The 23866-nt window shown below is 53.0% G+C and overlaps 1 protein-coding gene across 1 annotated transcript; it reads right to left on the reverse strand.

Annotated features, from left to right (window-relative positions):
- Window positions 1-177: 177 nt before the first annotated feature.
- Window positions 178-23141, reverse strand: GPR157 (G protein-coupled receptor 157). The gene is made up of 4 exons (XM_075550688.1): window positions 22706-23141; window positions 6606-6819; window positions 3043-3237; window positions 178-2704 (listed from the first exon to the last, which is right to left on the reverse strand). Exons 1-4 carry the CDS (start codon window positions 23086-23088, stop codon window positions 2492-2494), a joined length of 1005 nt encoding a protein of 334 aa, XP_075406803.1. The 5' UTR covers window positions 23089-23141; the 3' UTR covers window positions 178-2491.
- Window positions 23142-23866: the final 725 nt, after the last annotated feature.

The following is a 23866-nucleotide window of genomic DNA, read 5'->3' on the forward strand; positions in this document are numbered from 1 at the left end:
CTACACTTAGCGCAGTTGTTTGTGCATGCGTTTGACACCTAAAATTGCATCTGATTGGCTGTGCTGTATATCAGTTAAGTGATGGGATTGATGATAGGCTTACGTCTATTTTTTTTAACATTTTATTAGGGACTCATGCAACTCTTATCACAATCCATACATACATCAATTATATAAAGCACATCTGTACATTCTTTTCCCTAATCATTTTCAAAGCATTTGCTCTCCATTTAAGCCCTTTGCATCAAGTCCTCTTTTTTCCCTCTTCCTCCCCGCTCCCCCCTTCCCTCATGAGCTCTTGATAATTTATAAATTATTTTGTCATGCCCTGTCCAGCATCTCCCTTCATCTCCTTTTCTGTTGTCTGTCCCCCAGGGAGGAGGTCATGTGTAGATCCTTGTAATCGGTTCCCTCTTTCCAACTCACTCACCCTCTACCCTTCCAGTATCGTCCCTCACACCCCTGGTCCTGAAGGTATCATCCGCCCTGTATTCCCTGTGCCTCCAGCTCCCATATGCACCAGTGTACAACCTCTGCCCCATCCAGTCCTGCAAGGTAGAATTCAGATCATGGTAGTTGGGGGGGAGGAAGCATTTAGGAACTGGAGGAAAGCTGTATTCTTCATCGGTGCTACATCGCACCCTGACTGACTCATCTCCTCCCCTAGACCCCTCTGTGAGGGGATCTCCAGTGGCCAACAAATGGGCCTTGGGTCTCCACTCTGCACTTCCCCCTTCATTCACTATGGTAAGTTTTTTTTTTTCTGATGATGCCTTATCCCTGATCCCTTTGACACCTCGTGATCACACAGGCTGGTGTGCTTCTTCCATGTGGGCTTTGTTGCTTCTGAGCTAGATGGCCGCTTGTTCACCTTCAATCCTTTAAGACCCCAGACACTATCTCTTTTGATAGCTGGGCACCATCAGCTTTCTTTGCCACATTTGCCTATGCACCCATTAGTCCTCGGCGATCATATCATGGAAGTGTGCACCCAATGATAAGATTTTTTTTGTTGAAAGCATGTTCTTACAAGAAACCCAAACCCCACCCTTTTGGACGTATTCTCAGGGTGCCTATTGCTTTCAGATTCCCTTCCTGACAGAGATTTTGCTTCTCAGAGTGAAACAGGAACTGACACCACAGGGTGGTTTTGGTTTGGATTCAGGAAAATTGTGCTAGGTTCAGAACAGCTTTTCTGTTGTGCAGAGATGGGACAGAACTGAGTGAAAGACATCCAGAAGGTGCAGCAGTGTCCTGCCCCTTCCACTGATGGTGACACCTCTCAAAATACCCCTGGCGTGGAAGCACTGGGGTGGCCAGTGGCTGCTGTGACTCAAGGCTTGGCAGTCAGCAGACACAGTGTTTTCTGCAGTTAACAGAAAGTGTTGGTGGAAGAATCAATGACTGCAGAGAAGCTTATTTAAATCTTTTAATCTCCAGATAAATACTCACCCCAGGATCCATGTCCACCCTCCAAGGAGCTGAGTGAAACCTTCCCCTTGGGGGAGGCATTTGTATTGGGATGTTCACTCTGGTGCCTTTCCTACAAAACCTCAGGTAGCAAGTGAATAAGGCAGAGTGCCTCCCAAGCACCACTCACCCACTGTGCCCCTGCCCCCATCATCTACTTACGAGTAGACCCCCATCCATCCCGTCGCATCCAGTCAATTCTGACTCAGCATCCCTAGAGGCTTTTAATGTAAATCTTTATGGGAGCAGGCAGCCTCGTGTCTCTCCAGGGAGTAGCTAGTATGCTTGAACTAGTCTTGCAGTTGGCTCACCTGACTGCCACCAGGCTCGCCTAAAGGCAGGAGTATTGCAAACAAGATGTAGCAACAATGTGGTTGGGGCTTGTGGTGCCTCTCAGGACCCCTTCCCTAGAAAGGTGGAAACCTGTATTTCAAGTAGCTGCTTGGTAGAGGCAGGCGTCTGAATTCTGACCTGTGCTTGAAATGTAAACACAATCTACATCCAGGGTTGGCCCAGGCCGAGAGAGCAGTGGGCATGGGATGTGGTCATCAAGAAACCTCAGGGACCCCTCTGCCTGGTTACAGGCTCTTTTCTGCCCACCAGGCTCCAGGGTCACTGACAAACCAGGATTCTGCTCCACAGTGCCAGGGGCACCTCTGGGCTCTGAATCTTTATTAAGTTTACTGAGTCAGGCAGGAAGGGCACCCAGCTGCAGTCCCCGCATTGTAAACAGTGCTGGTAGGCAGCACAAAGCTGACAGTCACTGGGCACGAGGCACTGTGGCAGTAACTGGTCTCCCTGAATATCACTGTTAACTCTCAAGCAGACGGACCCCCCACATGTGCCAGGGCACATTGTGAGGGGACACGGCCACCAGAGGCCTAGGAGGTAGAAGAAGCTAGTTTGCAGCTGCTCCCTGAGTCAGGAGCTTGCAGGGCAGATACCCACACCAACTCCCTGGGACAGGGCCTGTAGGGGCACCAGCCACACAGTTCAGTCCAGAACTGGGCAGGACAGCCGCTCAGGTGCTTGGCAGTTCCAGTGGTGGCCGCGGGGATTCCTCAGTGGCTCCTGCCTTGGAGGCTGTGGGCCTCCTGGGAGGGGCAGCCGGGCTCTCGGTGTGGGGCAGGGAGCAGCAGCAGCAGCAGAGAGCAAGGAGCCTCGTCCGGACCGTGTGGGTGCAGAGGACAAACATGATGCAGTTAGCTCCCCCCTGGAACGTGTTTCCGATCCCCTGGAAGGAGGAAGCAGAGGCCTGAACCCCAGACCGCGGGACCAGGAAGCACCACTGCCCAGAACTTTACTCCCACCCAGGGCGGCCTGTGAAGACTGAGACCACTGGAGCTCTGGACAGGCCTTAGCCCCAGTGTCGACCTCTCACCAAAGGCTAATACTAGATCACTGGTGCGAGCTCAGAACCAGGCTGTGTGAACCCCGGGAATCTCCCCACCTCTCTCCCTCAGGGCACGCAGCAGGGGATGGACAGGCCTGCAGTCCACCTGGGGCAGAGGCCTGGCAGCACCGCAGCCACCCGCACAGTGGGATCAAGCAGCCGGGCAACGGGGTACCTACGTGCAGGACCACGAGCACGGGCGTGTGCACGGCCGGGGAGCCGCAGAGCGTCAGCACAAAGCGCACGGTGCTCCAGACACGCAGGCAGATGAAGATAAGCGGGATGAGGACCAGCTTCCGGTCGGCCACGGAGGTGTAGTGTTGCTGCCGGTGGGCGTCCGAGAGGATGGGCCGGTACTCGGAGAGAGCCGCATGCTGTGCGGGGACACAGGCCCACCTTAGCAGACCAGCGGTGGCCCCCGAATCGTCTCTGGCCCTTGACATGCCCGCAAGGGGGAGGCCCAGACCCTCGTGGGTACACCCAGGCCTTTCCCATCTGCACACGGGTGATTCCCAACTCAACACACCTAAGCCCACCCACATTGCCATTGGGCTTGGCTTCTCTCCGCACACCTGTTCTCAGCCCCAAAGCAGCACGGGACCACTAACCCAGTCCTGTCACACCATTCCTCCCCAGAGGCCCCATCAGAGGCACCCCCTTGTCCACATTCACTCCTTACAGTACCCCGGCAGCGCCACCCCACTCTAGCTCTGAGCTCATTCCTACCTCTCGCCTTGTCTTTATTCTAGACATCTGCTCTGAGACCCCCACAAACAGGCCAGGCACGGCCCCGTCAACCTCTAGGTTTTTGCACGGACAGTTCTGTGTACCTGCGATGCTTGGCCACATTCCCGTGCACAGCTCACTGCCCCACCTTCCCTCCCACCCCACCCCCCCCTGCTGCCCGGCTTCAATTGCGAAGGCCTGTGCCTGTGTTGGTCTGTTCACATTGCAGACCAACCTTGACGGAGGGAGACAGCCGAGGCGCTCTGTCTGCTCCAAAAAGAGTCTCAGAGCCTACGGGGCCACCCTCCCTGTCCTATAGGCTCGATGTCAGTCAGACTCTGCTCCATGGCTGTGAGGTTTTGAGTGACTCTCCTGGATTACCGCCACGCCACTCTCCCCTGGCAAAGGTGCACGTGCACATGCGTGCATATGGCTACAAGGAGAATTCTAGTCCAAAACAAGGACCCATCAGCCCTGGCCTCCCCCTGTAACTTCACCAACAGATGAAACGAGTCATAATAAAGACGTGTTTCTGAGCCTGGTCCACACTGAGGTCCTGGTTAGTGCACGCTTTCTCTGCCAATGAAGCAGACACCCAGGCATCCCTGAGCCCAGGGCTTCAGTGACATGCCGTCCCCTTCTCCTCCGGGGCATTTAGCGGCAACCCAGACAACTGCTGCCTGTCTTCCGTGGTTCCCTCCCGGGCTGCGGACAGGGCTGCCCAGCTAGGATCGGCTGGGCTGCTCTTTAGGGAAAAGTCCGTGTGCTCCCAGCTCATCTGTGTGTAGCTGTCCAGGGAGGGAAGGGGCAGGAACCGCATGCACTCACCCCTCTTGCCCCCTATGGTGGTCGGTAGGTGCTGCTCGTCCAGGCTGACCCACAGGGACCCTGTGTTGGCAAGTAGAACTGCCCCGTAAGGTTTCCCAGGTGGTCCTTTTTAGGGACGCCTACAGCCCTAAGTGCCAGCAGCTGGTGGCCTCCCATCGCCAACCTCTGATTAGTAGCGAGTGCTTAAGCATTGTGTAACGGGGTCACTCTCACTTGCAGGGGTCAGCCTCAGAGGCACAGCCTCGAAGCCCTGGCTTCTCGCCTCTTGGAGTGAAAAAGAAGACCCCCTGGAAGGACACAGGAGACAGAGCTCCCAGGGCCAGTGCAACAGCGGACTGGGCACTCTGGCCCAGGCCATCAGGACAAACTTTCATGGAGACAAAAGGGGTTTCAGATCAATCCCTAAGTCTGGCTGCAGGGCTGGCAGAGACCCAGAGCCTAGCTTGACTGGTCACCAGAGTTAGGAGCCCTGGGAGGAAAATAGGTGTCCCGACATCAAAGAGAGCTGCCAGAGGGGACATGCTCTGAGCTCAGGGAGGTTGCAGAGCCAAGAGCACCCCCTATAGGAAGACATGCCCACCTGCAAGCACAGCCTCTGCAAACTCAGATGACAACAGACACACAGACAGGTGCTCATCAGCCCCCCAGCAACTGAACAAGCCGAACACAGCAGCCACCTGCACCTGTGATGCCCTGCTCACTCACTACTGCTGCCTCTCTCTAAGAGGGCGGGACTAAGCCCAACATAAATTCACTCTGCACCTTTGTGTGCATGCCAAACCTAACGTACTGCCACTGCGCCAGGTCTACTCCTGGCAATCCTCTAGGGCAGCGGGTCTCAACCTGTGGGTCACGACCCCTTTGAGGATTGAACGACCCTTTCACAGGGGTTGCCCGATTCATCACAGTAGCAGAATGACAGTGATAAAGTAGCAACGAACATAATGTTATGGTTGAGGGTCCCCACCACACGAGGAACTGTATGACAGGGGCGTAGCATCAGGAAGGTTGAGAGCCGCTGCAGTCTAGGGCAAGGTCGACCTTGTCCCTGTGGGTTTCCAAGGCTGTAACTCTTCACGGGAGTAGAATGCCTCATCTCTCCCACATCGTGCACACACTGCTCAGTACAAGTGTCTTCGCTGAATGGCCTGGCAGATTAATCAAGGCCTTGGTTGGTAGGAGTTGGCTTGTCACTAGAAGGCAGCCAGGTGACACTTGCAGAGCTAGTAGTTAGGCCAAGAAACCACCGGAATGAGTTTTTCAGAGGAAAGCTCTTCTTTGCTGTACTATCTGGCAGCCCGACCTACGGACTTCTGAATTTCCGGGCGCCTGAAAAGTCTACCTTTGATTAAAAACCAGTTGCTATCAAGTTGATTGCCGCCCGAGGTGACCCCATGGTGTCAAAGCAGAACAGTGCTCTGCAGGGCTCTCACGGGCTGATTTCTCAAAAGTACACCACCAGGCCTTTCTTCTGAGGTGCCTCTGGGTGGACTCAAACCTCCAGTCTTCCAATTCACCGCTCAGTAGCAGTTGGGACCACCTAAGGCGCCAGGATTGCGTAGTTTTAGGGACTGAGGCTAATTAGGTGGGTTGTTTACTGATAATGACAGTCCACAGCCCTCCCTTCCCAGGGGCATCCTATGAGGTTGATTCTTAAGTTGGAAACATTCTCTCTCGCCTTTCATCTAAATTCCTCTCAAGTTTAAAGCACTCCCTACCTGTCCAACAGGGGGCAGCAGAGGGCTGTGGTTCAGCCCACAGGTTCTGAGGGCAGCTCACTCCCTGGAGCTGCTGGTGCCTGAGCCAGAGGGCCCATAATCCCTGCAGATTTGTTTCCCAACCACAAAGGGGGAACAAGACCCAGCTCTGGAAAGAGCTACGTCATTAACAAGTGAGGCAGCTCAGGTGATGAAGTGTGTGGTCACTATGGCCTGTTCCAAGCCCTGGCCTCAGAGACACAACCAGCCTTCAGGTTGGCCGGCCAGCCAGCACCTCTGTAGGTTCCTCAGGGTACACCCCCCCCCAAAACCCGACTCGACAGGACAGGGTAGAACTGCCCCTGTGCATTTCCGAGACTGGAACTCTACAACAGTAGAAAGCCCGTTCTCCTGCAGAGCAGTCAGTGGTTTTGAACTGCTGACCTTGTGGTTAGGAGCTCAATGCATAACCACCTCAGGGGCACACCTACCGCCCTGCTAATGTGCTTCCTGATGAGGATGTAGATCACGGGGAGAGTGATGTAAGCCAGTATCTCCCACAGCTTCCCAGTCAGCAGCATCCACAGCGCACGGTCCTCAGCCTCCAGGTCGATCCAGCACCAGCCCACAGACACATCTGAGGCATCGTAGCCAATCTTCTTTAGCAAGACAGCTGCCACGGTGATGGCCAGAGGGACACCCCAGCTGAAGAATAACAGGAAAGCGGGCACTGAGGCCAGGCCGAGGCTTCCGGGAAAACTAACAGCCCAAACCAAACTCTTCACCAGTGGATTCCGGCTCACGGTGGCCTCGTGTCAGAGTAGCGCTGTGTTTGGCAGGGTTTCAGTCCTGGGCTCTCTATGGAAGGGGACCACCAGGCCTCTCTTCCATGGTGAAGCCAGCAGCCTTTCTGCCATACAGAGACCTTGCCAACAGCAGCCATGGCAGAAATGACCAGGGATGCTCTTCCGAGAGGCTGAGCCAAGCCCTCCAAAGTCCAGGTCGGACAACCTCCCTGGAAAGTTAACAAGGGGCAGTGTCCTCCACCCACGACACAGGCCGCAGGAGAGGACACCTCACGAGACCCATGTCACCTGATCCCAGCTCAGCTCTGCACTGAGGAGGCCTGGTCTCCCACCTCTCAGCCCCCAGGAGGCTATTTCCGGCCCCTGTTACATGAGAACAGCTGGCTACAGCCCAAACTGCAGGGGCTGTGTATAGCCCACTCCACATCCTATAGAGAGCCAGCTCCCCACAAGCCCTCCCTCTCCCCACCTCCTGCCAGCCCTGGATCGAAGGATGTACATGGTGGGGGGGGGGAAGGGGGGCTCTGGGGTCCCAGGAACCTGAGGAAAGAACTAGAAGGGAGATCATATGGGAATTATCCCCCACCCTCATCCATAGGACCCTTCATGCTATAGGGATGCTGGAAGAGACCAAAAGAGAGCATGAAGCTCAGGGCAGGGCTTTCAGGCTTCCTCCAAGGGCAGTGCTGCGCTCAACCTCTGGTGCTCCTGCCCCAATGCCCCCACAGTTGGGATTAGGCCCGAGGTTGAGCCCAGGACTGGTCTCAATGGTTCTTACCGCCCTTCTCACCCAGGGTCAGTTGCTGTCGAGTCTGCTCTGACTCACCGAGACCGAATGTGCATTGAGTAGAACTGGGCTCCACAAGGATCTTCATGGCTGATCTTTGAGAAGAGCATCACCAGGCCTTTCTTCTGAGGCACCTCTGGGTGGACTCAAGCCTCCCACCTTTCAGTTAGCCGCTGAGTATATTAACTGCTTGCCCCACCCAGTGACTCCTTCCCACAATGGGAATGATTCCTGGATAGAGTGCTCTTAGCCTTCCATGTGGAAGGCCCAGGTTTCAATCCCAGCCAACGCATCTGATGGACAGACAGCAGCCCACTGTCAGTGGAGGCTTGTGTGTTGCTCTGAGGCTGCACAGGGTTCTGTGGGAGCCTCTAAATGGAAATGAACTGGGAAGAAAGGCCTGGCCATTTACTCCTGAAAGCCACCCAATGACAATCTACGGGTCACCACACTCTGCTGTGCACCCAACCACGGGGTCGGCAGAGGTGGAGCTGAGTGCATTCAGATTGAGACTTATTGGAGTGGAGTGCCTCTGGGCACTTAATTTAGGGAGTTTGGTTTGTTTACCCGCAGAGCCTTTGGGTTGAGGCTTCCAGTTAGGGTGGTATGCCCCTTTGGACATTTATTAGTGGACTTGACAGAGCTTCATAACATGTCCTGATAAACAACTCAACCCTGGGCATTTCTCACTAGCATTATAACTTATTAATTTCCTTAATTCATCCCTTAACTATGAATGTTGTCCATGGGTTCTGTGTAGCCCTTGCAATGGATATTAGAACCCAGAGAGGTAAAACAGAGGTAAAAAAGTGCTAGGTACCAGAGATGTGAGAGTTTTTGCTTAGGGAGTATGATGGACTGAATTGTGTTCTCCACACCACTGCCACCAAAACATGTATATGTTTTAAATCTTGCCCTTCATATCTGGTGGTTATGACTCCATTTGGGGATGGGGTTCTTTGTTATGTTAATGAGGCTGATTAGTGTAGACTGTGTCTTAAATCGATCTTTTATGAGATATAAAAGCAGAGATGGGGATAGGTATATGGCAAGCCACTGAAGATAGAGGAGAACAAAGATTTCCTCCAGAGCTCCCCTGGAGCAAGCCCACTGACTGCAGACGTCTAGCTTCTTGACTGGAGGAATGCACTGCTGTTTGGTGTGGTATTTCTGGTAAAGAGCCCTGGGTAACTACGACAGAGGCTATGAGGGCCTGTGAACAGGGTGGAATGATTTGGAAAAGGACAGTGACAACACGTAGAATGTTCTCAGTGTCACTGAGTTTTCCTGTGGGGAGTGCTGAGTCCGTGAAGGTTTCATTACGCAATATTTTCACCACCAATTGAGGGGAAAAAAGAGACAAAGTTGTCAGATTATCTTGTGGAGTGAGCACCTTACAGGAGATTGGGGGGGGGGGGGGGAGAGAAAGACCAAAAACCTGTGGGCTTGCGCAGCGGGAGTTGGTGTATGAACTTGAGTCCAGATAGCAGCCAGGTTGGGCTGGAGGCCAGGTGGGAGGGGCTGAGAAGAGCTAGTACCGGAAAGCTGATGGGAATGGAGTGGGAGGCCTGACCTAATAATCCTGAGAAGCAAGATGGCCCAGACGCAAGGTTTACAAATACAAACAGTAATGTATGCGTTCACTATGGGCTTTCCTGAAAGCATATGTGTGTACGCAGGTCTGGGTGTCAGTGCATATGTGCACAGATACATACGAAAGAAGTTTCTCTCATATTTTATTGATAGAAAGGATATATAGCCCACAATTTACCAATAATATGAAGCCATACAATCCTCCTACTGTAAATTCCATGTAGCCGTCTGATTCTCATTGGCTGCTCCCTTGGCTTTCACCCATCTTTGGTATCCAAAGTCAAACTAGGGCTGACATAAGCACTTGGACCTGAGTCTACAAACGATTGTTGGTTGCTATTTTTGTGTACTTGAGCAGGAAAGCTGAAAGGGAGATAAGTGAGAGCAGCGGGCTGGATGTCTGTAGGAGCCTCCCTGGGTCATCAGTGGCAAGGGCAACTTCTGTCCTGGAACTGCTACTAGTGTTCAGACTGGAAGAACATTCCTCCAATGTTCTCTGCCCTCTGTGCGAGCTGCTCTCTCACCTCCTCCCACTCAAAGCCTTTTCACCCAGTATCCTGCCCACCACTGGCAAAATCCTTCCTTAAATTCACAGATGTGACTTTACAGGACTGCTTTTCTTTCTTTCTTTTTAAATCATTTTTATTGGGGGCTTGTACAACTCAACACCATCCATCCATCCATCCATCCATCCATCCATCCATCCATCCATCCATCCATGGTGTCAAGCACATTTGTACATTTGTTGCCATCATCATTTTCAAAACATTTTCTTTCTACTTGAGCCCTTGGTATCAGCTCCTCATTTCCCCCCCTCCCTCCCTCACCAACCCTTGAACATTTATAAATTATTATTACTTTTTCATGTCTTACACTGACTGATGTCTCCCTTCACCCACTTTTCTATTGTCTATCCCCCAGGGAGGGGGGTTATATGTAGATCCTTGTAATTGATTCCCCCTTTCTACCCCACTTTCCCTCAACCCCCCCCCGGTATCACCACTCTCACCATGGATCCTGAGGGGTTCATCTGCCCTGGATTCCCTGTGTTTCCAGTTCCTATCTGTATCAGTGTACATCCTCTGGTCTAGCCAGATTTGTAAGGTGGAATTGGAATCATGATAGTGGGGGGGGGGCATTTAAGAACTAGAGGAAAGTTGTATGTTTTATCATTGCTACACTGCACTCTGACTAGCTCGTCTCTTCCCCATGACTCTTCTGTAAGGAGATGTCCAGTTGCCTACAGATGGGCTTTGGGTCCCCACTCTGTGTACTCCCCCTCATTCACAATGATATGATTTTTTTGTTCTTTGATACCTGATCCCATCAACACCTTGTGATCACACAGGCTGGTGTGCTTCGTCCATGTGGGCTTTGTTGCTTCTAAGCTAGATGGCCGCTTGTTTACCTTCAAGCCTTTAAGACCCCAGACTCTATATCTTTTGGTAGCCGGGCACCATCAGCTTTCTTCACCACATTTGCTTATGCACCTGCTTTGTGTTCAGTGATCGTGTCGGGAAGGTAAGCATCATAGAATGCCAGGTTAATAGAACAAAGTGTTCTTGTGTTGAGGGAGTACTTGAGGCCCAATGTCTATCTGCTACCTAACTACTAAACCTACAAATATATGTGCATAGATCTATTTCCCCATCATCATCTATAAATAGATTTACATATGTACATGCCTGCATTTAGGTCTGTATAGATGCCCTTTGCCTCCTAGTTCTTTCCTCTGGTTTACGAGACTGCTTTTCAACAAATCTGTATTTTGATCTCATTATCCTCACTTTCTTAAGGGTCAGGAAACTGGCTTTTTTAGTGCCTATGTGTGGCTCTGAAGTCAAATTGAAAAAATGTTAAAAGCTATTATTCAGATAATAGTGATTTCATTTGTTTGTAAAAATATATTGATGCCTCGCCGGTAATTTTTAGATTGTTCTGAGGGACAGGATTGGCTCTTCTATCCCAATAGTTTTCTGACCGGTAGTCTAGACCAAGAAGTCTGGCAAACTATGGCCCTCAGGCCAAATCTGGCCCAAGGTGTGTGTGTGTGTGTGTGTGTGTATAAAAGTGTTACCGGAACATAGGCACATTCGTTCATTTACCGGTTAGTTAGGAGCCCTCATGGCACAGTGGTTAAGCACTCAGCTGGGAGGTCAGCCGTTGAACCCACTAGCCCCTTGGTGGGAGAAGGGTACATGACTCTATTCAATAGCAACAGGTTTGGGTTACCTTATGGCTTTGAAGGCAGGCTGAGGTCAGCAGTTTGAAACTATCAGCCACTCTGTGGGAGAAAGATGAGGCTTTCTGCCCTCATGAACAGCCTCACAAACCTAAAGGGGCAGTTCTACTCTGTTATAGGGTCGCTATGAGACCACTGACTCAATGGCAGTTGGGCTTGAGGTGGTGCAAGTGGATTGTGACTGGCTACTTTCCAAGAGGTTGGTGGCTTGAGGGAAAAGGTTGCCTGGTGATTGCTTCCGTTGAGTTTACAGCCAAGAAAAGCCCACGGAGCCGCTCTCCCGTGGAACTCAAAAGCAGCTAGAACGACCACATAGTTGCTTTTGAGCTACAACAGAGGAACTCAGCGGCTGTGACAGGTGGTATAGCGTCAAAGCTGAAACTATTTACTATCTGGGCCTTTATAGGAAACGTTTGCTGACCCCTGGTCTATAAAGCAGTCTATCAAGCCCTGATTGGTAGTGCCTGCCAATTTCCATGGTGTAAGCACCCCCACCATAGCTGGTTTCAAGCCCATACACAGCTGGGAAGAGATAGTATTTCCACCATATAGATTTAGGAGATATAAGTAACTGCAAGTGGCTAGATAACAGTAAAATGCTTATGATGTGACAAGGCTGTATCAGCTGCTCCATAGGAGGAAGACATGGCCATCTGCTTCCATAAACTTCACAGCCTTGGAAATCCCACAGGACAGGACAGTTCTCCATCCTAGAAGATCACTATGAGTTAGAACCAATGTGACATCAATGGATAAAGAAATCATCTAAATTTAATTTTAATGACTGTGATTAATAGCCACCTCACAAAATGCCTGTACCTTTAACAATCCAGTCTTGCAAGTTAGTTCCAGCTTCCACCCCCAGGGAAAGACCAGGATAAGGAGTAAAAGTGTCCCGTTCTGAAGCTGCAGACTGGAGAGAAAGGCAGTATGGGGGGAGGCGCGGGCGAATAAACAGAACCTGATCTCTGGCCAGGCCACGCCCCAAGGGGTGGTGGCTGTTAACTGCCATAAAGTCAGTCCCTGACGCGGCACAATCCTGTGTGCTGCGGAACAAAGTGGGCCCAGTCCTGCGTCACCGTGGTGACCAGTTCTAGACAGAGTTATGATCCGTAGAGCTTTCATTGGCTAGTTCTCAGAAATTCATCACCTGGCCTGTCCCCTCCTCTTAATCTGGAAGTCCCACGGTAACTTTGTTCTGCGACATACGTGCCCCCTCTTACAGCGGACGGGCGGTAGCGGGGCATGGGGACACTGCCCAGGAGCCAAACACGCTGGAAAACAAAAGGAGCCCGAGCTGTGGGGACAAGTCCAACTCATGGCGCCCTGTGTGACAGAGCCGATGGGGCTCCACAGGGTCTTCATGGCTGTGACCTTTAGGAAGCCAACCCTGTCTGTTTCCTCTTTATTAATCATTTTATTGGGGGGCTCTTACAATCTTATGACAATCCATCATTCATTTGCATTAAGCAAACTTTGCCATCATCATTCCAAAACAATTTCTTTCTTTAAGAAAAACCTTAATAAATAATTTTATTGGGGGCTCTTACAGCTCTTATAACATTCTATACATCAATTGTAACAAGCACATTTGTACATATGTTACCATCATCATTTCCAAAACATTTTCTTTCTACTTGAGCCCTTGTGTAATCAGCTCCTCTTTTATCCCCTTCCTCCCTTGTGATTCCTTGATCAATTACATATTGCTGTTGCCATTTCGTGTCTTACACTGTCCATTGTCTCCCTTCACCCACTTTTCTGCTACTCATGTCCCTGGGAGGTGGGCTATATATCCAACCTTGTGATGGGTTCCCCCTTTCTTACCCCCCTTTCTCCCTAACCTCATGATACCCCTACTCCCACTACTATACCTGAGGGGTTTAACCTTCCTGGATTCCGCGTGTCGAGAGCTCTTACCTGTGCCAATGTGTTTACTCCGGTCTAGCCGGATTTGTAAGGGAGAACTGTGTCGTGGTAGTGGCAGGGGAGGAAGCATTCGGGAACTACAGGAATGATGTGTGTTTCGTCAGTGCTATACTGCACCCTGGGCCAAATCTTTCTTCTGGGTGGATCTGAACTGCCAACACTTCGGTTACTAGCCGAGCATGTAGCCATTTGCACCAACCAGGGACTCTCCTGGGGGCTAATGGTGTGACTGTGTTAAACAGTCCTCCACAAAGACACACATGACACAATTCCTGCTTCCAGAAACAGATGGACACTTGGGCTTTCTGCCCTAGGCCACCTCACAGGGTTCCCTCCCCATCCCAAGAACAACTCACCAAATGAAAACTAAAATGAGACCAAAGAAGAGAAAGCTCTTGGGAAAAGGTATTTAGTTGATGATGCCCTAGACCAGCGGTTCTCAACCTGTGGGTCACGACCCCTTTGGGAGCAGAATGACCCTTTCACAGGGGCGGCCTGATCCATAACAAAATGACAGTTAGGAAGTAGCAACGAAAATAATTTTATGGTGGGGGTCATCACCACATGAGGAACTGTATGAAAGGGCCGCGGCATGAGGAAGGTTGAGAACCACTGCCGTAGACGCTAATGCGATCTGAGTGGGCCACAGTGCCCAGGTGTGGGCAGTTCAGAACCATCCACAGGCCTGCCTACCTCCCGCTGGACGCCGTGGAAAGCACGCTCCCCCTGAGGCTGGCAAATGGCCCCAGGGGGGTCGCCTGGGGAGCCGTCTTCAAGGGCCCACTCTAGAGGAGGGTGGCTGGAAGCAAGGGCGGAGGAGCCCCACTGAGACGACTCTTACTCATTGTGATTCTCACTCCACTTGGTCCAGCGCACAACTGCCCCACAGAATTGTTGGGGGCAGGGGCGGACATTTGAACCACCAACCCTTGTTGGGTTAGCCGTTAGTAATCGAGTGTAAATCATTTGCCCTGCCACCTAGGGGGCCTTGGAAGGAGCCCTGATGGCAGAGTGCATTAGGACTGGGCTGCTAACAGCAAGGTTGGCGATTCAAATCTACCAACTGCTTCTTGGGAGAAAGATGAGGCAGTCTACGCTTGTAAAGATTTACAGCCTCAGCGACCCTAGGGGGCAGTTCTCCTCTGTCCCATAATGTCTCGGTGAGTTGGGACGGACGCAATGGCTGTGGGTTTGGTGGTGTGGGTAGGGCCTTGGAGGAGCCCTGCTTGATTTTTAAATCCTCAGGACTGCCAGCAAGGGGACTCTGAGAGGGGTGGGCAGGGGGCAGGAGCAGGGGCTAAAGCAGGTGAGGCAGGAGGTTCCTCCTCGCCAAGCCTGTGACTCAGAGACCAGGGGGAAGCCACGAGGGGCTGCCTTGATGGCGAGTGGGGACATCACAGCCCGGGAGGAGGGTCCCCTCGTATCTCCTGGAGCTGCCTTGGGCCCAGCTGGATGTTTATCTGCCCAGAGATGCCCAGGCCTCTTGGTGGGGGCTTCTCGCAAATAATGGGGGAGGTGCTCCCAGAGGCCTCCTGGCCCCTGCAGTGTGACAGACTGGAGCGGAGCATTGGTAAGCTTTGGGGATGGGGAGCTGACCAAGAGCCTTCAGCTCGGTCTGGAGCCCACGCTTCTCGGAACTCTGATCCTGGGGCTTGCTGTTCTCCCTAGAACTGAAACTAGAAGTCACGCACGGGGTTCAGTCAGTGAGCACAGCTGCTGCAGGCCTCAGCCACTCGGCACCTGTCCGCTGACCTGGCCCCAGGACAGTGCTCCCCCGCCACCCCGGTTTACCCAGCATGGCCCACCGAGATGCACCCTGGGAGCCTGCAGCTCTGCCCAGCCAGGGATCTTCCATCCGGTGTCCCCGAACCTTGCCAACTTTACTGTGAGGATCACTGCACATGACACGCAGACTAGAGAGATTTGCTATACAGCTGTCGATGGATTCTCAAATCGCTCTGCCACCAGACATTACCTGCGTAGACAGAGACGGGAAGGGACTGGAGGCATGGGGCGACTGGCCATTTGTGCCAGCCCTGGCTTCCTGTACTTTTCCCTTGCCCTGACTCCAGATCCTTTGGGGTTGGCACCTGCTGGGCAGCAAAACACAGGGAGCCCCTCTTAGTGCAGTCATCCAGGCTGTGGGCTATTCAGAGTCTGGAATGTTAACAGCTCCAAACACAACACAATAGGCTCAGGCAACAATGCGGAGATTGAGCAAACCCTTCAGGGAGCAGAAGGGTCCAGCTGCAATCTGTAAGCGATCACCAGGCACAGCACAGCCCGGGCGGTCCTCGGGAACACTGGCTGCACATTGTCAAGCATGGCTGGCAAAGGGATGGGCTATAGGGGAGAAAGTCAGGCCGGCCCTGGGCGTAGAGCTCGGCCTCAGCTGCAGAAGAGAGGGGTCCCAAGGACCTTTGGAAGACACGCTCACACCTGGCACCTGTTCCTGTGGCCTGGCGCTTTCCGCCAGCTGGGACTGGCAGTGTCTAAGTTTGCCCTTGGAGCAGGGTCTGGCCAGTAGCAAAAGATGGGGTACAGCCCCCAATAAAGAGCATGCCTCCTGCACAGCTGCCGGTGGAGGCTGGAGTGTGGCTGGATGATGAACAGGCAGAACTAGACGGGGGAGGAAAGGGCCTGGAGATCTACTTCCAGGAAACAGCTGCTGAAAACTCGATGGCTCACCGAGGCTGAGCCACATCGGGTCCCCAGGACAGAGGACCAGGCAGCATTTCCTTCGGAGTCCATGTGCTCACCACGGGTCCAGGCTGACTCGCTGGCTGCTGAGAGCAAGGAGGGCACTGACAACCATGGGTGCTGCCCCCGATGTCAGGATGGCCCAGCTTTGCCTCGTGGTCTTGTGGCCGGCCCCAGGGCCACTTTGGTCTTGGCTTAGAGAACCTTCCCTTTCAGAGGTCACGCTTCCCCTTTTCTCTGCCTGGGAACTCCCCCCTCCCGCCCCCGCCCCCCCCTGTCTGGCATGGGTATGGCTACAGCATTTGCACTATCTCCTCCTTCCTCCAGAAGCCCCAAGAGAATCCTGGGGGGCGGGTTGACATATTGGCGAGGGGCACAGGCCATGCCTGCTGGAGGTCATGCAAGCCCTTCATGCGGGCCACTGGGCCAGGACACCTTTCCAAGAGGTGGGTGTGGCTTCACGTGGTTTCTGCTTATCTTATCTGGAAGAATATTACCCTGCCCACGGTCCAGGCCTTCTCTCAAGACCTTCTTGGGTGGGAATTACAAATAGATGGCTAAACTGTATTTCCAGTGAATGTAAACGGTGAGAACAATAACAAGAACTCGCTGCCATGGGGTGTGTGTGTGTGTGTGTGTGTGTATTGATTGTGTTAGGAGCTAATGAGCTGATGTCCATTCATAGCAACCACCTGGGACAGAGCAGACAGGGGTTTCCTGGCTGTAATCTTTATGGATCTCTTCCAGGCAGGTGGCCAAGCAGCTGTCTTTCAAATGTCCAGTCATAGACCAGTAAGTGCTTCTGCGCTTCATCAGCCTGTTGAAAACCTTTCCGTTGGTATTCCGCAGTGAGGAGGACCTGAAGCACTTGCTGCTGATGATCAAGGATCCCAGCCTTCAGTGTGGATTGCAACTCAATGTCAAGAAGCCCCGAACCCTCACAACTGCACCATCATGATCAATGAATATGGTGAAGTTGTCTAGAATTTTGTCTGTCTTGGATCCACAGTCGACGCTCATGGAAGCAGCGTCAAGGGATCAGATCAAAAGACACATTGGCATTAGGTAAGCCTGCTGAGCAAGACCTCTTTTAGAGTATTCAAAGGCAAGACGTAAGATTACATTAAGGGCTACAGTGCACCCGGCCCAAAGCTATGGTATTCTCAATGGCCTCATGTGCATGTGACAGTTGGACACTGAAAAAGGAAGGCCCGAGAAGAATCGATGTGTTTGAATTGGGCGCCAGACAAGAAGATGGACTGCTAAAAGGACAAGCAGATCTGTCTTGGGAGAAGTAGGGCCAGAATGTTCCTTCGAGACAAGGATGGTGAGACTTTGTCCTGTATCTTTTAGACACGTTGTCAGGAGAAGGACATCATGCTAGGTAAAGCGAAGGGACAGATGAAGGCCCTCAACAAAAAGTGGCTGTAACAATGGGATCCAGCACAGGACCAAAGGTGAGGATGGCCCAGGACCGGGCAGTGTTTCCCTCTGTTGTACGTAGGGTCGCTGAGTGTGAACCAACTCGATATCACCTAGCAACGACAACAACAATAATCTTTATGGAAGCAGGTCAACAAGTCTTTCTTCCACTCACCAACGTCTCAGCAGGGAGTGCTTACTGCTTGTGCTACCAGGGCGCCATGCAGAGCAACGTTACGCTATCTCTAGCAATCTTGTGGGACAACAGGACTTCCGTAGTACCCCCTCTCCTCACTGATCACAGGGGTGGGTTCCAAAGAACGGGCCATCATGCAACACTCAGTATGTGAAAATGACCACATCAGACCACAGACATCATTCCATAACTGCTAGCCCATGGAGAACCATGGCCCAGCAAAATTGGCACACAACCTTAACCATTCCAGCCAGCATCCTCCCCGCTTACACCACACACCTTAGCGTACATCATTTCCAGGCATACATCGTTTACATGCAGATGGAAGCTGCCTTCACTACTGTCCTGAGTGCACTTGGATCTCTTGGATGACGAGATCAATGATAAGTGAGGACGAGCTGATAGTGTTTTCCCTTGAACTGGAATATTTTCACACAACTTTCCTAAGCCAAGCCTGTTGCTGTCCAGTTCATTCTGATGTACAGTGATCCGCTAAGACCGTCCATAAGACTTTCAAGGCTGTGATTGGGAGCTGCAGACTGACATATCTTTTTCTCAGAGTGGTGAGCAGGTTCCAAGACCTGACCTTTGGGGACAAAGCAGGTGACTCAACCACTGTGTCACCAGGGTGCCTCCACACAACCTTCTCCCCACTGCCATCAAGCTGACGCGAGGGACCCTGTAGGGCAGGACAGAAATGCCCCTGTGAGTTTCCAAGACTGCAACTTTTTATGGGAGTAAAAAGCCCCCTCTTGCCCACCAAGTGGCCAATGGTTTCAAACTGCTGACCTCACAGTGAGCAGCTCAATGGGTAACTACTACAGCACAATCTCAAAAGGCAATTCAAGCTAAGCAACAACAACAACAACAAAGCACACTGGCAAAATCAGTTTGTGCCAAAACCCCCTGGGAGAAGAAGTGTGACGAGGAGCTGTTTACACAAAGATTACAGACAAGAAACCCCTTCTGGGTGGTTCTGCTCTGTCACCTGGGGTCCCTAGGAGCCCAGGTCTACAGGACAGCCCCTAACCACAGGGCACGGATCCAGTCTCAACTATCTCACCACAAGGCGTCCACTCAGTGCAAAAGGAAATGTAGTCACTACAGTGGAGCCGTCACCTTAACCCGTCCACAGGCAGGCCTCTTCCTAGCGCTCAGCCTCTTGGCCCTTGGCCCCTCAGGCCTCTTGGACTGGACCAAGTTCTGCTTTGCCTGGGCGAGTGCTACAAAGTCGTTGAGTGCCACAGGGAAGTGCCCAGAGGCACCCCGTTCCACCAGCAGCTCAGCTTCTTCGTTTCCATGGTCCAGGAAGCCACTGCACCCTCGTGTGCCTGTCTGGTTCTGCTTTCTCCACCGTTCTTTCTTCCTGTTGCTGCCTGTCACTGTCTCTGGTGTGACAGCTCCCTGTCTCTTGTGCAGGGACCCAGACTCACCTCATCTTGGTGGTGGTGATTTCTTGCTTCCCCACCTCCTGCTCTTGGATTGGTCACCTAAGCCTAGCAGGCTGGCCAAACTGACCAACCCCCTCATTAGAGTGCCATAAACCTTATCTGTACGATCCCACTCCTTGGGAGTTACATGCACTTAATCACATGATTAGCAAGCCATCCAATCCCCTTTATGGGCCATAAGCACCTCATGTTCATAATCCCAGCTTGTCATTTGCTGGAAGTTTCAAGACCAAGTTTGCCTGCAACTCTACAGGCTAGGGGAGAACTGCCCCGGCGACTTTTAGAGCCTGTCACTGTAGGGGAACAGAAAGCCCCGTCTGTCTGTCTTCCAAGAAGCCGTGGTGGTTTCGAACTTCTGACCACACTGAAAAAGCTGTATCAAATCCATCTGTCGCACCACCGCTGTAACCCGTTTTATAGATGGCTTTTTGTCACCTAACCTACTGTGGCATTAAAAAATGTATATGACTTATATTCACAATCAATATATAAGCCAAAGGGGCTTCATGAAGCGAGTGGAAAATGGAAAGAAAATTCCTCCATGAACTTTTGGAAGCCCCCTGTAAGTTCCTAAGATCTCTAGGCAGTGGGATATTTATATTTCACTCGCTGTTTCCCTGTGGCTGGGCATTCGGCTGTTCCCAAACGCTCAAGAGTCTAAGGAAGCCAGCACCAATGTCTCTCTGTCCACGCAGCTTTGGACACAGTTTGGATGATCTCCTTAGACATGATCCCCAGAAATAGGATGACTGGATCAAGCCAAATACTTTCCAGAAGGCTTATTCCGTCGTCCATAATAACAAAAGAACATTCCCGTTTCACTAGCATTTTTCATGTTTGTATTCTGCCTAATTTGCTTTCCTTCTGATTTAGTGGGGAAACGATACTTTGTTGCTATAGCTTAGAATTCTTAAAATGGGACTAAGCTTTTCCCCAAGGAGCCTGGCCGCATAGAGATGAAGCACGCTGCTGCTAACCGAAAGGTGTTTGAAGCTACCAGCTGCCCCAAGGGAGACAGAGGGGGCAGCGCACTTCCGTCAAGATTACAGCCTTGCAAACCCCATGGGCTTGGAAAGCCAACCTTACGGGGTTGCTATGAGTTACAACAGACTCAGTAGGCAAGGGTCTCATATGTTTGTCCATATATGAGGGGGCTCTGCAAAAGCCCGTTTTTCCATGGACTTTTTGAAGCCCCCTCCCTGTGTATACTTAGCGGGAGCTTCGACTCTCGTCTGCCTGTGCCCTTTGCTCATTTACCAGGAATATTTGAGGAGTACTTCTGTCAATTCTGAAAAGCCCTGGAAGAGAGCTATCGATCTTGCATTCATCCTGTGTTGAGAAGCTTTCCAATCCTGGCAGGTTTAAAGAAGAGAGCACAGAGAGATCAAGTCATTGTGTTTGAAGACTCAGCTCCCCACACCAACAGCCCAATACGTTAGCAACAATACGCGAACCCTCCCAGGAAAGCTTCGGAGAGCGCTTTGCAAGGATTTTGAGATTCATTTGGGAGGGTGGTGTAAATGGCTAACCGCTGGAGGAACTAATTAAAAAAACACCCCAGACATGCTGGTAGCCTGTTGCCGGCAGGTCACCGCCCTGGAAATCCTATGGGGTGGCAGTTCCAACACAACACAACACACACACAGTCATCGTGAGCCGGATGATCAACTCCAAATGAGCTCAATCAACGCACGTGATTGACAGGTTCTACGCAATTCCCTTTGTCTAGCAAAGTCTGGGGTACGCGCTCAGCCGTCGCTCAAACCTAGTGGGCCCACAAGAGAAAGCCCCACCGACCCAGGAAACTTGGGGGTGCAGTGCTGTTCTGTCAGAGGGGCTCACTGTGAATCAAAACTCGACTCGATGGCAGATGGCACCGAATACAGCACAACCACCGCCAGGTCTGAGCAGTACGCGCTGAGAGAGACCCCTCAGGAGCGAACTGTCCTTCATTCCAGCTGGGACAGGGGTCGTTTCCTTTTTGCAAAGCAGTTGGATGGGTCACATACAATAGACAAGATGGCTAATTCTTTTTCGTGGCCAGGAAGAGGCCCAGAATGTCCCGGGAGGAAGCCTCTCCTAAACACAACCTAGAATATCCCCAGAGTCCCTGAGGCGGAGTGAACGGGGCTCCCAGCCCGGGTTTGCTTCTTGTCTTTGGTAGGAAGCGGCTGCACCAGGCTCTCGGCCATCGACACAGCTCATTGTGTCCCAGAGTTTTAAAAAGGGGAATGAGCAAAGACATGCTTGGCCAAAAAGGTCAAGACTGGAGTGCATGTGCACACAGGTGGACCCCCAGCCCCAGCTTCCCCAAGGGCGGGTCTCCGAGGGCAGCTGGTAGGGTGGGCCGCAGCGAGGAGGGGAGAGTTAGCCTTCCTGTGGACCCAGCAGCATTGAAGCCACAACACTGCCGTGGCGCCTGGTGCCCCGGGGAACAGCTGGTCTCCACGCAACAGCTCCGAGAACTGGAGGTCAGATGACTCTGTGAGCTTGTGACCCCATTGTTGGGACAACCAGGCGACCTGTCTCTACCAAAGTGCTGACTGTCCTAAGTCCTTTGGAAAGTATTCAAGTTCTTAACAGTAGCAACCTCTGGTGTGGGCAGCAACCGGAGCTCTCAGTGGGGGAAGCCAGTGCTGGGAGTCCTGCCCGAAGCTTAGCCCAGACACCACGGAGTTTGGGCATCTTAGAACTTGGCATCCTTGGCTTTTTGGAAAATTGTGTATATATATATATATAATGTTTGCCAATTTCACATGTATAATTTAAGAATATCAATTACATTAATAATGTACAATCATCACCCGGAAGCTTTGCAGGAAATGTAGTATCTTTTTCTCTCCAATGAGGTGCCTTACCTACCCCCGAGGGCAGGGCAGGGGCCCAGTTTTTCTTGAAAGCTTGGCGAGGCGCCAGGCAGTTCGCAGCCCTCAGCGACTCACGTCAGCCTCAGAGTGACGGACTCCAGAATCACCGACAACAGGACTAGAGAGACCCCACGGCCTTTAGTCTAGACAGGACCAACCCGGGGAGAGCCACGTGGGCATTTCACAACGTAGGCGCTGCTCTTGCAGCTCTCGGCGTGCGCACGCTGTGGCAGGGAGCAGCCTGACTCGGCGTCCTGGGGCAGCCACCTACTCATTTTCCAACCTGGGGACCATCGAGCGGCAGAGGTAGCCAGAGTGCGGTGAAACCAGGCTGGACGGGCCCCAAGTGTCCCTGCCAACTCCTCTGGCTGGGCTAGGCCCAGCCTTGGCCTGAGTTGGGGGGTCCGGCACCTCACTCCAGGAAACTTGGGGCTGGGGAGACCCTGGGGCTAAGCCCGTCACTGCGCCCTCCAGCCACGGCGCAGGGATTGCCACCCGGCGCCCAACCTCGGCTGGGCCATCTCTGGTCCAGGAAAGACGTGGGGTCCCCCTCCCAGGAGTGGGGGACCCGCGGACACGCAGCACCGGCGCCACCCACCTGACCAGGTGAAAAGCCCAGAGTAGGCGGCCGGCGCGAGGCCCGTGCGCGCCGCGCACGATGCTGAAGTACAGGTAGAGGGCGATGGCCACGGTCCAGAAGAAGGAGCTGGTGTTGGCGAAGGTGGAGAGCGCGCCCTGCAGCACGCAGTCCCACGAGGGCCCCGAAAAGTCCTGCAGCACCCCGTAGAAGTAGGAGGCGGCCGAGAGCAGGTCCGCCAGCGACAGGAAGAGCAAGAGGCGCCGCGCCGGGCTGCGCAGGTCGGGCCACAGGGCGTGCGTGGCCACCAGCAGGCCGGAGCCGAGCGCGGAGAGCGCGCAGGACAGCAGCACCACGGCCCGCTCCGACGGCACCAGCACCGTGGGCGGCACCGGCGGCGGCATGCCCGGGCCGGGGAGCGCCCAGCCCGCAGGGCCCGCGGCGCCGAGAGCACGGAGGACCGAGTCGCTGGAGGGGCCGTCACCGCCACCGTCGCCCGCCGTCTGGGCACCCCGGCGCCCGCGGCTCGCGTCCCCGCGCCTGCCCCGCCCGCGTCCCCAAGCCCCGCCTGCGTCCCGCCCTCACCCCGCCCTCGCGCCTCACGCCCCACCTCTGCGTCCCCAGGGCCCGCCTCTGCGTCCTCCGTGCCCCTCGTCCCCCTACGCCCTGCTCTGGAACCCCACCCCGGGTCCCGCGCACCCCACTTCGTGACCCTGGCCTCAGAGGAGGTGCCCCGCCCGTGATCTTCGCGGCGCCGCCCATCCTCGACCCGCACCCGATCCCTTCCTGGCCCTTCGGTTTCACTCCAGGTCTCTGTGTCCCAACGTCCTCCACGCCCCCGCTCGCGTCCCCAACGGACTGCCCAAGTCAGCGTCTGTGTGTCGCATGGGTAGCAGCAGGGATCTCACTTCCGTCCATACCCAAGGCTCCTCTAGAGGCCCATTCTCACGCCTTCAACCAGGGCGCTGCAGCTCCGGCTTCAGGAACGGGGACTTCTGTTTCTTTCTTTTTAAGAATAAACTTTTTATTGTGAATCCGGGTGAAAGTTTCCAGAGCAGGTCAGTTTTCCACTCAGCCACTGAGACACAGTTTGTTTCATCTCATTGATTGCAAACCCCCACAATGAGCCATCACACCCGCGTAGACCTACTTATTATTAGATCCTGTTTGGGGAATTAAACA

Source organism: Tenrec ecaudatus, chromosome 1 (genome assembly GCF_050624435.1).
Source record: "Tenrec ecaudatus isolate mTenEca1 chromosome 1, mTenEca1.hap1, whole genome shotgun sequence".
NCBI lineage: Eukaryota > Metazoa > Chordata > Mammalia > Afrosoricida > Tenrecidae > Tenrec > Tenrec ecaudatus.